The sequence below is a fragment of the Egretta garzetta genome, unplaced genomic scaffold (assembly GCF_000687185.1).
Source record: "Egretta garzetta isolate BGI_Z169 unplaced genomic scaffold, ASM68718v1 scaffold401, whole genome shotgun sequence".
NCBI classification, from domain to species: domain Eukaryota; kingdom Metazoa; phylum Chordata; class Aves; order Pelecaniformes; family Ardeidae; genus Egretta; species Egretta garzetta.
The window spans coordinates 663,098-677,569 of NW_009258651.1; the positions used below are offsets into that span (position 1 = coordinate 663,098).

Genomic DNA, 14,472 nt, shown 5'->3' on the forward strand with positions numbered 1-14,472 from the left:
TAGTTTAAGAAAAAAATAGATGGTACATGCCTTCCCGCTTCCTAAGTTGGGCTGTGCTGGAGAGATAAATCTTGCAGGGATGAAGCAATAGCATTTATGAGACCACTGGAAAGAACTGGAAAAGCTCACCAAAAAAACTCTGCAAAAGCCCAAACTGTGACATTTCAGGCACATAAACCCTTTACCAGGGCTGAAAAAAAAAAAAAAAGCAAAAACTTTCAATGCAGGTTGAGAACAAATTGCTCTAAATTTACATTATATTAATTTCTGAAATCACCTGAAAGGAATGATGGTTGGTACTTGTGAAACAGAGGCAGGATGCTCATTAACGATGAGATCACGAACCCCTGTGGAACAGAAGCTCCAGGTGAGAGTGGTAATTTGTCAGTTTGCTTCATTTTGTGTGCTTGACAACAGTGAACGAGGAGTCATTGCCACTGTTTCTTCCCCAAGTCAGGCTTTTCTTTTTTTTGTCTGCAAAGCTTTGCTACCCCAGGAAACATCTTACCTACCATTTGTCCCTAAAACTCGGGGCACCTTCTCCCAGCAGCTGAGGGAGGCAGGCGGCTGGGGAAGATGTGGTGTCCTGCGGTGCCTGGGACCTGGGCAGGACCCTCCCAGGGACCCCAGCGTTCAGGGCACCCAGAGCCAGAGCCAGAGCCAGGGCAGGAGCGGGGCTCAGCCCTCGGGGCCACCTTCTCCACCCCAACACCTTCTCACAGGCCACCAGCAGAGCCATAAAAAAAGTTACAAAACTTTCTCTTTAATGTTCCCTGGACCAGAGATCCCATCCCAGACGATGGGGGTGCCCGGCGCAAGAGACCAGCAGGGACCCCCGGTGTAACAAAGCTAAAGCTGCCACTTAGCACAGTCTTCAGAGTCGCATCTGACACTCTGAAAAGATTCAGTATAATTCATTTTGGATCGTAACAGCATTGAATTCCTTCAGTGGGGAGTTGCAGACAGCGATCTTCTCCATTAGCCCTCTTTTTTGTGACTGTCGCAGGATGCGCCCCGTGCAGCAGCAGGGTGCGTGTCTTGTAAGGCAGGAGTGCATTTTAAATCATGCTGGGTCTACATCCAGCTTGCTCGCCATATGTTTAAAGCTGAAAGCACTCTAGCATAGCTACAGCTCAAAAGCAGACACATGATTTGTTTCACATTGAAGCACTCTTGGATATACTTTTACTTCAGACCAGCAGAGATAAATGACTTGCTGGAAGATATCATTTGTAGGACAGAACATTTGTATCGCAGAGACTGGGGATTTTTCTAAAGCTTTATTATTGTTGCAATGAATCAGCATTTGCTACTTGATGTAATCTTGGCAGCAAGGCAATGTGCTTCTTACCGCTTCGAAAAGAAATGCAAGAGTAGTTGTTTTAGTTCAAAATAGCATCTTTTTTTTGTTTGTTTTAAAGGAAGGTGTGGGGCTATTAGATGACAGGTCTCAAAACACATACAAAGGATTTTACTTTTGGAAGATGACTATTACAGATCAGGTTCTGCATATTGCCTTTTTTTATTAAAATAGCTGAATTTGAAAACGATGAAAAAGAACAAATTGCAGCGGAGTCTTTGAGCCTGCACACAGTTATACATGCTGGTATAGTTCTAAGTGCGTGATGGTTTATTGCATTACGTGGGTCTCCACAAATGCAGGCAGATATAACACTTGCAGGATTAGAGCCCAAAATAACAACCCCCTGATTCTCTATTTTCAGGTAAGGATACTTCTAACTTAGTTAACAGACATCCCTCCCCGTCCCCCCCCCCCCCCCCCCACCCCCCGCGCCCCCCCACCCCCCCCCCCCCCCCCGCCCCAATCTGCTGGAGAATACCCATTCTGCCTGATACAGAGCTAAAAACCTTTTAAGCTGGCAATACTTGGAAACGGCTTAGAGCACTAGACAGTGTTTACATTTTTTGGAAATGCATAGTGACTTGGGAGCTAAAGCACTTTCCCGAAGGCATAGCTCAGCTGAATAGGATCTGAGACTCCATTTCGGGCCAGTATTAACTGGAGTGGGGAAGGGGGTTTGAAAATGGAAAGCTAATGAATGAATCAATGCAATTTCAGAAGCACCGTAACACACGCACACTTGCCAAGATGTGTTCAGTTTAGCCCTGCCATTCCTTCTCGCTTTCTCTATAACCCTGCTAATACTAAAGAATAAATCTTGCTCTCATCCAGTGTCTTGCTCCCCTCCTTTCCTTGCCCCCAACCCTAATATCTATTACCCGAGAAGATCTTTCTGCACCTCCACATTGTTAACTGCATCCCACTAGCTGAAAACACCCTCATCTCTCTAGATGAAGAGCAAAAGGGTAGGAATCTTGTTCGAATATTACTAAAATTTACAGAAGTTAACAGGATGATGACATGCAGTGTGAATGATGCCACCCAAAGAGGAGGAAAAATGCTGCGGTCCTTCCTCACGCAAGATTTGCAGTGGCATCCCTGGGACTTTTGCTTCAGCAATAGCTTGTAGAACTGACACCTAAAAAAAAATTACACAGAATATAAATTGAATTTATGACATAACAAATAATATTTAATATATAGCATTGAATGCATACACATCAATACCAGTGCTGTAACAACAAAACAGAACTCGTAAAATTAGCAGCAGTTTTTTGCAAGTACAAAAATACACATTTTTTTCAGAACATATATAATAGCAAAATTTATCAGGATATATTATACAAACTCAAAGCATTTAGATAATGCATTACTTTTAATATATTATATGATTTTTTTAGATGCTGCATAATAAAATTACATGTGTTCTGCTTGCAATAATTCGTAATGCCATTTACAGCAACGTTAAGAAACTATTCACAACTTAAACACGAACAGAACAGCCAATGAAGCACAATAAACGAAACACAGAGTTGCGAGGTGTTAGTTACAAGCTTCAGCACTTCTCTTTACATGTTTTTGAGCTTATTTTTTTCTTTCTTTTGCAGTGTGAAAGAAATAACTACACCTATCGAACATACCTTATAAACATACAGAAAACAACGCGCTTACTCCTCGGAGGACAATGAAGGTAATACCTATCAGTTTCAGAACAGTAGTTTAATACCACAGTTATGGAATCTATGCTGACTTTGCACGCTACATCAAAACCACAAAGGACTGGGACTCACATCTGCAAGGCTCAACACACGAGTGGTGAAGGGGAGAGGCCCCGCAGGCACCCTGCTGCCCTGGCAGGCTCAGAGAACAGGCAGCTTCTCTTAGGTACCTCCTGGGACCCTGCCAGATTTTTGGGAGATTGCTTTTTAGCAATTTTTATTATTCTTACAATGTTCTCGCAAAGCTTTACGTGGGAACGTTACTCAGGCAGCTTCCTAAAAAAAGAAAACCTGTGGATCTGGGGACTGCTCAATTAAATTTGAACAACCTGGAGATTAAACTTAAAACGAACACACATTAACACCAAAGGCATTTTCTGTATGGTGTTTATTTTAAGCGTTAAGATTCCTCCGCAAAAAAGCTTTGGTTAGTCTCTTCAAACATTGGATTGCTGTAATGCTCTCCTAGACCTCCTCTTTGATCTTGGATCATGAAGTCTGTCTCTTCCTGGGACTTTCAGAGGTAATGGCTGAATGTCAGGCTTAACCAAAAACGTGTCGACTCCGTCAGTAGGTTTCAGGGGCACTGGCCTGCTGGTGGGCTCCACCAAGCCCCCCTCGGCCAAAGCGTCGTTAGGTTGTGGAGATGGTGGCACCCTGGTGGGTGTAACCAAATAGTCATCAGCCGCTTCAGCGGCAGTGTCTTCGTGTTTCTTTAGAGACTGAAAAGTGCTATCGAAAGGGGAGGAGGTTTCAGTTGGGGTAAACACAGATTGGTCTGAAAACTGAGAGAAAGCACTGTCCAGAGAGCTCATCGACGACACAGACGGAGATGTCCCAGGAGAAGACAAGCTAGAAGAGCTAAATCCTGAGCAAATATTTAATCCCTCTGGCGTTGGAGGCAGGAGGCAATGGGACAAGTCTTTCTTTTCAACGTTTTGGTTTGTGTCGTCACTTTTACCAACATTAATCCCTATAATCAAGCTCTGATTGATAAGCTTTTGCCCCTCCATCTGCAGTGACCGAAGCTGATGGAGATAGTCTTCATCTTCGTGAGACAGGACAACGTCACAGCTGGCTTTGCGTGTTGCCTTCTCATGACTGCCGCCAATGCAGGTGAAGCTGGAGGCGAGGAGGCCAATTGCCGGCTCTGAGGAGCGCCTATGTCTCCTCAAGCTTTTGAGAGCGCCTGAGGTAGCTGCTGAAGAGAAGCCCAGTGCATTGGAGCAGAGAGACGCGTTCTCCGAGTTTTCTTGTGATGAAAACTTATGGTGTACGTCAACAGAAATTGTCAGCTGCTTAGGTTTGGTTGTACTTTGGATTTCATCCACCTCCGTCTGCTCCGAATCACCATCGCTCAGAGTGAAGACAGACTCCCTGCTCCTGTTATCCTGATCCCGGTTCTTAATCCAGTCGCTGGAAGAGGAGTCGGCTTCATCGTTCGCCTCGTTTTCCAGGCTGTCGTAGGAAGAGTCGTTCAGATGGAGAGAAGCAGCATCTGCCAGCACAAACCAAGTGTTAACACATCAGTGACTGAACCACCCCGCTGACAAGCAGCTGCTTTTTTTTTTTTGGCATGTATCCTTTACTTTCAGGAGCATTTGCCCTTTAAAGATTCTTCAAGCAGAAATGCCATTCATTTCAGAAAAAATTATGGTCTAATTTTGAAACAGAAAAACTGAAATGAGTGCTAAGTTGCAGTTCAGTCAAGAAATACAGGACAATGGTACAAATAAGGGTTAGAGGGTTTTGTGTTTTTTTTTTTAAAGTGGTAATCCAGCCGTAAACAATAATTTACATACAGTCTATTGAATCAGTAATTTATTGAATTTTTCTTTTTGTTATTGAATACTGACTGCAACGTTTAACCTTTCCTTCTTTTAGACAAAGGAAGAAAACAGGGCATACTTTGTACTTCTACGGCCTTCCAGAAAAGACAGTATTTTTAAGAGCAACGCTACGAAGAAAGTTCTAGTCTCAGTTTAAACAGTCACCTCATTTCCACTGAGCAGTGCACACCTGGGCCCTATCCCGTATTTGCGATAATTGGAATTACATTAAATCTCTTTTGCTCTGGGCTACGCTAAGCTGACTTATCTCTCATTTGCAGCAGAGAGAGTTCACGCACGGGCAGTCACCACGCCTCAGTGCGTGCCGGAGAACTTGTTCAGCCGCCGTAACCTATCTTGGGTCTGAGCTCTCAGTCCCAGCACATCCCAGCCCAGCAGATCCCATGTGCTGCCACTCTTGGGAAGGGTGCAGGCCAAATTTCACTGGATTTCACCAAATTTCACTGGAGGTAGAGCATGAGGAGCCTGGGATGGCCACACTCAGTCAGTCTGGCATGCCGGAGCAAGTGCCATTATCACTTTTAGTATAGGACAGCTGTGCCAAAATTTATTTTACAGAAATGCTGCTTTAGAAATATTATAAGGAGACGAAAATCGATACTACCACAGAGCTGGAGAGAAAAAGAGCATTTATGATATTCTAGAATGCTCTGCCAACTAGTCTGTCAGACATTTTCAGTCACCAGTTCCATGATCTTTCTGTGCTAGGAGCAAAATCTGGATGTCCCACTGAAACTCTGGAGATCTCTCTTGATAATGAAGAATAGACGCTTTCAACCCTAATATAAGGCTGTGACAGCTGTATTATCACCTTTGTTGATCACTGGCTTCCCAATACTTTGGGAAAACATAGGCTTGGGCAAAAATTCTAGACTTGAAACCTTCTCCAGATTTTTTTATTCCTTTTCCATCGTTTTCCTTCCCTGCTTTTTTAACATAGTGGCTCAGATGACTGGAATAGGAGCTCTGGGAGAGCATTTTCTGATACAGTCCAGGTCTACAGTAAGTTGAATCAGTGATTATCACCAATACTTTGGGCAAAGGAAAGAGAACAAGCAGTATCTGGGAACACCACGTGAAGAAGGAACAGCATTCTTCCATGGAATATACTGATCTTTTGCCTGGCTGAGTTTTGCTGCCTAACAGGATGAAAAGATCGTCTGTATTACCTGAGCCGTTCTCTCTCTTGCATGTCATCAGTATTTCTCCAAAGAGGGAGGTAATTTCCTCTCCAAAAATCCTGCAGCAATTCTCAGTGAGGAACTGTACCAGACTAGAAATCTGCAACAAAGCAATGGGAGAGAGATGTCTTGTCAGATCTTACATTATTCCACTCAGGGCAAGCTCACCATATAGATGAGGAAAAGGAGCAAATTGCCCATCTGTAATGTGCCCCCTGACAGCCAGAAACTCCTCTCCCAGTCTCTCAGGCCTGAGGAAAACAGCCAGGCCCAGTTAAAATGTCCCAGTGTACGTCTTTGTATACATCTTTTCCATTTCTACTCTGTTCTGTTCCAAGGTCACCATTACCAGAGATCTTTTTGACGAGAGAAACGCTTTGCTAATATACCAGGTACTGCTTTATGATCTCCCTCCCCTTCTTCCAGGCAGATTATGAGAACGGATCGATGCACATTTCTGGAGCCCTGATAAGAGGACAAGTCCTGATCTGAAGAGGTACTGACTGTTTTCATGTTTGTAACCAACAGCCTGGTTGAACAGGATGAAGGTTGTGTGGTTTTTTTACTACATTGCAGTGTCTCTTACCTTTTTTGTAAATTCACTCTCTATATCAGGAGTGGAGGACACAGGAGGCCAGAGCAGGCTCGGTGCAATGCAGATAGCCAGATTAAATGCATTCATCTGGTTCTCTTCAGATCGCATTTCTATACCATGCAGTACTCCAAAGATGTAACGTAAGAGAACAACATTAGCTCTGGGGAGCTGCTCTATTAACCTGAAAACATATACAAATGTAATTCTTCAAGTTAGTGACTGGACAAAGTAAAACCATTTTTCATAGACACAGACAAGTCAAGATAATGAAAATACAGAACCAGGGTACCATGGTCCACTAATGAAACCAGGGACTGTGTCAAAGAGGTGTTCTTGCTCAGCTGCTTTCCCTCACTGTGACACACCTCTGAACAGTTTCTGGGAGGACAGAAAACCCCCGAACACAGAATTAAAATTACACTCTGCCAAACTAATGAACCAAGTACAATGTCTGACATGAAACTGTATTTCACCTAAGTTGCCTCACAATTCACTACTCACTTAACCAAACAGTTCGGTTGTCTCTCCATGCCATCTAGTTGCCCTAAGTGTGTAAGTACACGTGAGGTCAGCTCGTGTGCAAAGCTCTGTTGCACATGGCATAAACTTTGCCCATTTTCTGTTTTATATCACCTGCAAGAGTGGAGGCTTCCCTTGTCCCTGTGCTCCAGTATTTCATTCACAACTCCAGCTTGGCTTCAAAATGGTCACTAAAATTTGAGATGCGTGAGGGGGAATATATGAGGACCTGATTTCAGCTACCCTTTCACCCAGGACCCTGAAGCTTCCTGTGGATAATTTTGGGTTTGGTATCAGGCAGAAATCCAGTATTTATAAATACTATAATATTTTTTTTTCATTAAAGGATATTTCATTTATTTATTGGTACCCACAAAAGGCAGAAAAGCAGGACAAAAGAGAGTCAGAAAATTGTTCCATACAGGCAAGTGCTTAAGTATCTATGTAAGTTTGAATGCTCTGTCATATGCAAAGATATTTTTAGCATCTATTTAAAAAAAAAACCCCAAACTTACTGTAAATTGTAAGTTGGATATTTGGGATTCTGCATTCTGGGATCTAAATATATAAGAAAAGAATACAGTGAATATAAGTAGCTCTACCTTTGGATGCTTTTTATCTTCTCTTCATTATTTCCTTGATCCATCACAGAGACCCATTTATCACAGAGCTGGGATGACAAAATGCTGCCAGGGATGTTGCGAAGAAAATCCTTATCAAGAGAAAAGAAGAACAAGACATGTGAACAGCTGTTCTGGAGCACGGGAGGGAGTGGGAATGAGACACGCAGATACAAGAGGATGTATCAGTGGGCCAGCACTAGCTGACAAGCATCTTGCTCCACACAGCAACCAAAACCAGCAGAAAATCATCTGAGATAAAACAGTATTTTGGATTATGCTTAAAGTGAATATTTTCCTGCCCTTTCCTCACCCTTTCTTGTCAAAATAGAAGTATTTGGATGCTTCATCTGCTATTGCTGAACTAAAAAATCTGCAGTAGGACCAGTTACTTTGATGCTGCATAATGTCTGTCTTTACTTATCACTTAACTTCTTCTGTAGTCCCCATTTCTTCTCCTTAGCTGACAATCTCCAACGCCACCAGACCATAAGCACTCCAAGACACCCCTACCTTCGATCCCCTCATCAATCCCTTTTGGCAATTACACTAGTCATGGATTGTCTGGTTGCTCCTGTTCCCTAATACCTCAACCACTGGCGGGCAAACTGTTGCAACTTGGGAAGAAGCCCAAATCCCAGCTTACCCACAAGCCAGGGAAAGGGAAGCTGTGCTGCACATGAATAACACATTTGCTCTTACGTGGTAGCTCTTCACTCTTATAAATGCTAAGCAATTGCCCCTCAGTGAAACTGTTACCACGGGGTGAGTATTGCACACCAGCACTTTGTACGGTGCAGCTGTCCTGCCCTAAACGCACATCCTAAATCCACCAGGAGGAAAGTAATTGTGTAAGTCTCACCCATGAAACCCTCTCACATGGTTGCAAAAGGAATGGCCTTCTGCAATAAAACTATTCCACTGAAGCAGTGCTTCCTTGAGAATGGAGATTACTATTTCTTTTAAGCAAAAACTACGCATAAACAGATGCACTGTACTAAAATGTGAAAAGAAATATGCTGATCCTCCTTGTAGCTGAAATTTTACTGAAGGCTTGGGATGCCTTTTGCATAAGGAACATTGTTTTTAACGTACAAGTCTGTAAGAAAAGATAATGTGTGGGAAAATTAATCCAAATATTTTGGGCAACACTATACTCTCGCTTGGGTCTGTAGCATAGGTTATTACTGATGAGTAAGGAAATAAGGTCTGCAAACCTGCCTTTCTAGTATTTCATTGACTTTAAGCAGAGATAAAGAGAGGAACAGGACCAGGTTGTAGCTGAGACCTCAGGAAAGCTGGCACCAAAACAAGCTGGCTAGTCCTCTTCCCCATCCTAATTCAGTGGTAGCCTCCTTTGGAGATTCTCACAATGTTAATGTGCCAGCCCATTCTTCTTAATCCAGACCACCAAGTCCTCTTTGGGCCCATCCCTGGGGAAAAGTCCTACTTGTTTATGCCCGGGATCTGTGCTGCTCTCACCCAAAAAAGGGGAAAGGAAGGTTCTTCGCATACCTTAAACAAAGATGCTGTCACAAATATGGATTCGCAGGCTAGGTCCACTTCAGCACCTGAATCAAGCTTCTCCTTGAGCTCTTTGCAGGTTTTTGCACTTCCAGAGCGTCTGAAAATACCCTCGGTGGAAGGGCCCTCTTGGTAAAGGAGGGAAAGCATGTCCTAAACAAAATTAAAAGGCAGAGAGGCTTTCTCAGAAATATATTTTATTGTCTAGTGCCATTAAAATGTAGTTTTGCTACTTTTGCCACAGGTGAAAACCTCTGAGTCCTAAAAAAGCTCATCAATCAAAGCTCACCCTCCAAGTCATGCCAAACTGCACAGCAAAGCTGTGGTCTGGGGCACTGATTTTGGAAAATGTCCCCTCAGAAATACCGTGCTGCCGCTGCTGAGCACTAACCCCTGCATGATCTTCCAGGACCTGTGCAAGTTTTAGCCAAGTCATTTAAATATATAAACGCTGTGGTATGGGAAAAGGAGAGTGGTCTACCTAAGCCAAAGCACTGCATCTGACAGTGGCCTCTGCCAGAGACCACTTTGCAGGCAGATATGAGACCCTCACTGCTCATCAGCGTGTTCAATATTGTCACAGACCAGAGACAAGACTTCTGTTCCATGCCTGACGTCTGAAAAAAATGAGATTTTATCTAAGCTGGAAAGTGCTATGTTTGTTAATATCTGGGCTTCTACAGCAGATCAGAGTCAGGTTTTTACCCCCTTTGCTTCTTGTGAGTGGTGTCGTACTCTGCAAGCAGCTCCGGGCTGCTAGCAGGACCACCCCTGGGGCAAGGTGCTCTCGCCCGGGAGGTCACCCAGAGGGGGCTAAAGCTTGGCTTACAGCTCCTCTGAAGCCAATGAGTCTGCGAAGAAGTAAACATAGGCAGCTCACTACATGAGAGATTTAAAAGGAAAAGGAAAACAAGCAGATCCCTGCCTAGCTTTTAAAATAACAGGAGGACCTGATTTCTTCTGCTAAGTAAGAGAGGAAAAAGGGCAGAAAAGGAAATGCTGAAATCAGAGACATCTCCTGAGGTAATATGTACATGATATTTTCCAGCTGCTTAATTCTCTGCAAGTCTCCTGTGGGTCATCTCTCAGACATGCTGGTCACCGCTCCCCAGGCCTGCTCCAAGTGACATGGGATTTGTCATGTTTTTTCTTCTGAGGGGGAAATGCGTGCAGACAGTCTCTGCGATTACGTGCATGCACACAGTGGTCCGAGGACCGAGTTATCATAAGAAATGCCAAGAAAATGGACACTGGGGGAGAGTCTGTCATCATTAAACCAAGTTACTGTAGCAGTCATGGCTAAGCAGTGGGTTTTGGTGACCTTCCTAGTCTGGGCTGTAAGATAGGTCTTCCTTACACAGCAATGCAAATAAGTCTAAGGGAAACTATTCTTTTTACTTTTCTTCTTTAACATTTCTTTCTCACTCTTAAAGAAGTTGAAAGCCAAGCATTCATGTAAGTGCAGACACTTTGGGGAGCACCTTTCATGGCAGCAGGACTCAGGTCAGCGTTTCCATTTTCTTTGCAGGGGTTTACAGCTCTGTTGTCAAAACAGGCTGAGTCCCACAGCACAGGATCTTAGCACGTGAACAAACGCTTTGAAAGCATATTTTGAATAAAATACCCACAAGATAAAACTGGAAAGCCCCTCTTAAAGTAGTAAACCCAGACAAAATTACATGAATGAAGCTAATGGTGTAAGACAATTCAGTGTGGCAATGGCTAAAAGAGAGCCCTTCAGATGTGAAAGCAAGTTTGAAGCTCTGAAGCAGAGATATCAAACATGCCTGCAGCATTCATCCCTGATATTTTCCTTCTCTTGCAGGTAAATCCCACAGAGTCCCCCAGGCACAGTAGTCCATTCTCCTGAGACAGTGCATGAAATCAAAAGTTGTATTTTGTGGTGTAAACCCAGTGTTTAGGATTCAAAGCATAGAGTCTACCAAGCTGTGATTCTATGCTTAGTAACTTTGGTTTTTTTCAGATAAAAATTTACTAATATTTATGTTTTGGAGAAATTTCTGAAATGCAGCATTGGCTCATCTCTCAGACAGAAAAAGTAAGAGACCATGTTCTTACAGAGTCCATTTCTGGAGGCTTACTTAAATAACATAAATTATAAAAATGCGCACTTCCTCCTCAAAAGAAAATAACAAACCCGCCCTATTAAAAGACCTGAAAAGTCCCGGTATGATTCACTTCGGGCAGTGATAAAGCAGCACATCAAGCACAAGCTTAGGAGACAAACCATCTCTTCCTGTAAACTGGTGTAACTCTTCTGGCAAGTTGTTCCAGCCAAAAGTCAGGGGGATGAGGGGCCCAATCCTGCAGGGCTCACTCCCACTCTGTAAACATTTCAATTGCTGCAGTGACAACAGGGCAGCTCTCAGTCCTGACCAAAAGTGCCACACATCTGCCTTAAATTATGCCTAGGAATGGGCTCTAGGATGACCTTTTTCATGTTTCTGGACTGGCTTTGAGAGCACTCACAGCACTAGTGCTCCCTTGAGACAGGATGAAAAGATGCTCCCGCAGTCTCTGCCTTCCCACCTATTTCTGCAGTGGTGCTGTCAGATCAAAAATGAGGTCCCAGAGTGCTTGCCTGCCCTGGGAGGCCTGCCCTGGAATGCTGGGATGCCTTCAAGAAAGGCTCTGAAACTGTCTCCTTAAGGGCAGGTAGCATTTGTATGCACGTGTGGGCTCTCTATATGGGACAGTAGATGCCACATTTATGGAGTTGGGGATTTTACAGAGATCTTGGGAGTTGTTTAAAAAGTGCGTGTGAACGTGGCATTTATTTACATGGCCTAAGTGAGGATTAGGGAACCAGACCTATAGCACGGGCTATAAAGAAGAATTAGCCCAGAACAGCAGACCGATCACATACATTTCTCAAGCTGTTTGTTATTAACCAGGCCTGACCACAGCAGATGTTAAAAACCAAAGTTCTTGCTGCAAACCACAAATGAGGTTTCCTTCTGGTTTCTCTGCTTGGGTAATTTCAGTGTCCCATTTACAGTGTCCCCATGTTCTCATTCACTACACTAAGAAATTCCACCACTGTAAGAGCCAGCCTCGAGCTTAGGACTCACCAAGAGGGGTTTGGGGAGGTTGTCATCCTCACAGATGGCTGTTAGCAAGAGGCCAAAGAGCTTCCCAGGAGCAGCAGATGTTGAAGAGAGGGGTGCATTGTCCAAGTGAGTGCCTGGGCCACGCCAAAAAGCCCAATTTATGATAGATCTTTTCCTTTTAAATGACTTTTGGCTTAAGTCTGGGAAAAGAGAAAGGTGTTTATTAGAAGAAATGCATTTAAATTCTCATTCCAGTGTTTGTTTTGTGGTGGTTGCTATGGTTTCAAAGGAAAAAATGTCATGAACTCAACCAACTCCTTGGCATCCGGCTCAGCCTAATCCACCATGCACATACCTGTGCATGTGTGTGTGGAGAACGCGCTGCCTTACCCACGCTCTTAAGAGGATCACCAGGACCTGCACTGCACTGCTGGACCATGGCATCAGCACTTACCACTAAGTGCGGGATGGCAAACACTAGCCCGCTGACTTCACATGGAGCTGGACTGCGCTAAGTAACTCATTTCCCATCCACAGGTGCAAAAAACCACAGACTTTCTTTGGAAAAAAAAATACATAAACACCACTGCCCTCACCTTGGCTTGCTGTCCAGAGGCATCCTAGTTCCCCTGGCAATGCGGGAGAGCACCCGCTCTCCCCACAAGTAACACCAGGGAATCAACTAATGAGGTGAGACATTTTCAGACCAGGAAATGTCGCCACCTTTGCTGTTGTGGAGGGCAGAGGGTAGAAGCAAGGCTTGCAGAAGTAAAGATTGTGGTATAATACCAGATTTTTCTCTCCTTTACTTTACTACACTTGTTCTTCAGCCCAAATAGTAATTTTCGTTATACGTCATTCCATTCTAGATCATGCTCCCTTTGGGAATGGGCGGAAGTCTTTTCATTAGAGGCTTACAGGATGAAAAGTTACAGTTCAACTCAAAATGTGAATATCTGAATGTGAAAGCCTGATGAAAAATTATTTTAATGAAAAATAATAAGGAGGATATACATTTTAAGCAGTCCAAAGCTTCATGAAATATAAGCTAGGCAGTGTCCAGGGCTTTACTTGACACATGTTTTCGGAGAACATAACTAACCAATAACTTTCAAAACGGCAATTTTTCTTTCGTGTGAATATGGTTTGCTTCATTTGGAGTTCTATTCACACAATGGCAAATACATATTGGTGTTTTTTTCTGGCAACCCTGTAGACCTCAGTGGAAGTAAAAAAATAAGAAGAAATGCTATTTTGGAGAACAAGGAATAGCAGAAGTAGAAGAAATGGGTCTTAAAATTAGGAACTTTTCTTAAGTCTCTCATTGTTTGCTCCGCTCTTAAAAGCCATGGCCCGAACTGCAGCTCTTTCCTGGGACAGGAAAGAAATTTTAATCAGTGTTCTTCAACATACCAGGGCAAGAACCAACAACTGATGTACAGCAACGAAGTGCCATGTCACTTATGAAACTAACACTCACTGAACAACAGGAAAACTCATCTTTTTCATATCCCCTTTTCTAAGGAGGTTGAGAAATCTTAAGGTAAAGAGCAGATGAGAAGGGGAGGATGTACACCTTCTTTTCTTGAACCTGTGCAAAGTTACACCACCAGAAGCTCAGCCTCCTCTCAGCCCAGACAGATGCCGATTTTTGCTCTGCAGAAGCACTTCCACGCAAAACATCAGGGCCTTGCTCTGGTGGATTATTCTAGGCCAGAATCAGAAAAAAGCGATACTTCTTTGGTTGCAGATCTTGCCCAGAGGTCACAGCAGCCATCTATTCTGCTCCTATTTTACATGCAGGGAATTTCTATTCACGCTAGTGTCCCAGCCATGCAAGTGGCATTTCCTCTTCTCGCAAACTAATCAGAAACTTCTAAATAAATCTTCAGATCTATTCAACAATGTAGCATCATTTCTGATCAACCCCCTAACTGTCAAACAGTTTTCAAAGACCTCCTTTCTGTATTGAGACCAACTTGTTGAAACTTTGCTTTCTCTTCTAACAGAGGATTAAATAATAATTTGAAT

General features: G+C 43.4%; 1 protein-coding gene across 1 annotated transcript in view; it reads right to left on the reverse strand.

The window, feature by feature from the left end:
* Nucleotides 1-3,518: 3,518 nt before the first annotated feature.
* The window catches only part of ARHGAP20 (Rho GTPase activating protein 20), a 54,150-nt gene continuing 43,196 nt past the window's right edge, over nucleotides 3,519-14,472 (reverse strand). The window contains exons 9-14 of the mRNA XM_035903775.1: nucleotides 12,463-12,641; nucleotides 9,362-9,523; nucleotides 7,829-7,938; nucleotides 6,699-6,888; nucleotides 6,101-6,212; nucleotides 3,519-4,579 (exon numbers count right to left, since the gene is read on the reverse strand). Coding sequence (XP_035759668.1) covers nucleotides 3,519-4,579; nucleotides 6,101-6,212; nucleotides 6,699-6,888; nucleotides 7,829-7,938; nucleotides 9,362-9,523; nucleotides 12,463-12,641 — 1,814 coding nt within the window. The remainder of the gene's footprint in view (nucleotides 4,580-6,100; nucleotides 6,213-6,698; nucleotides 6,889-7,828; nucleotides 7,939-9,361; nucleotides 9,524-12,462; nucleotides 12,642-14,472) is intronic.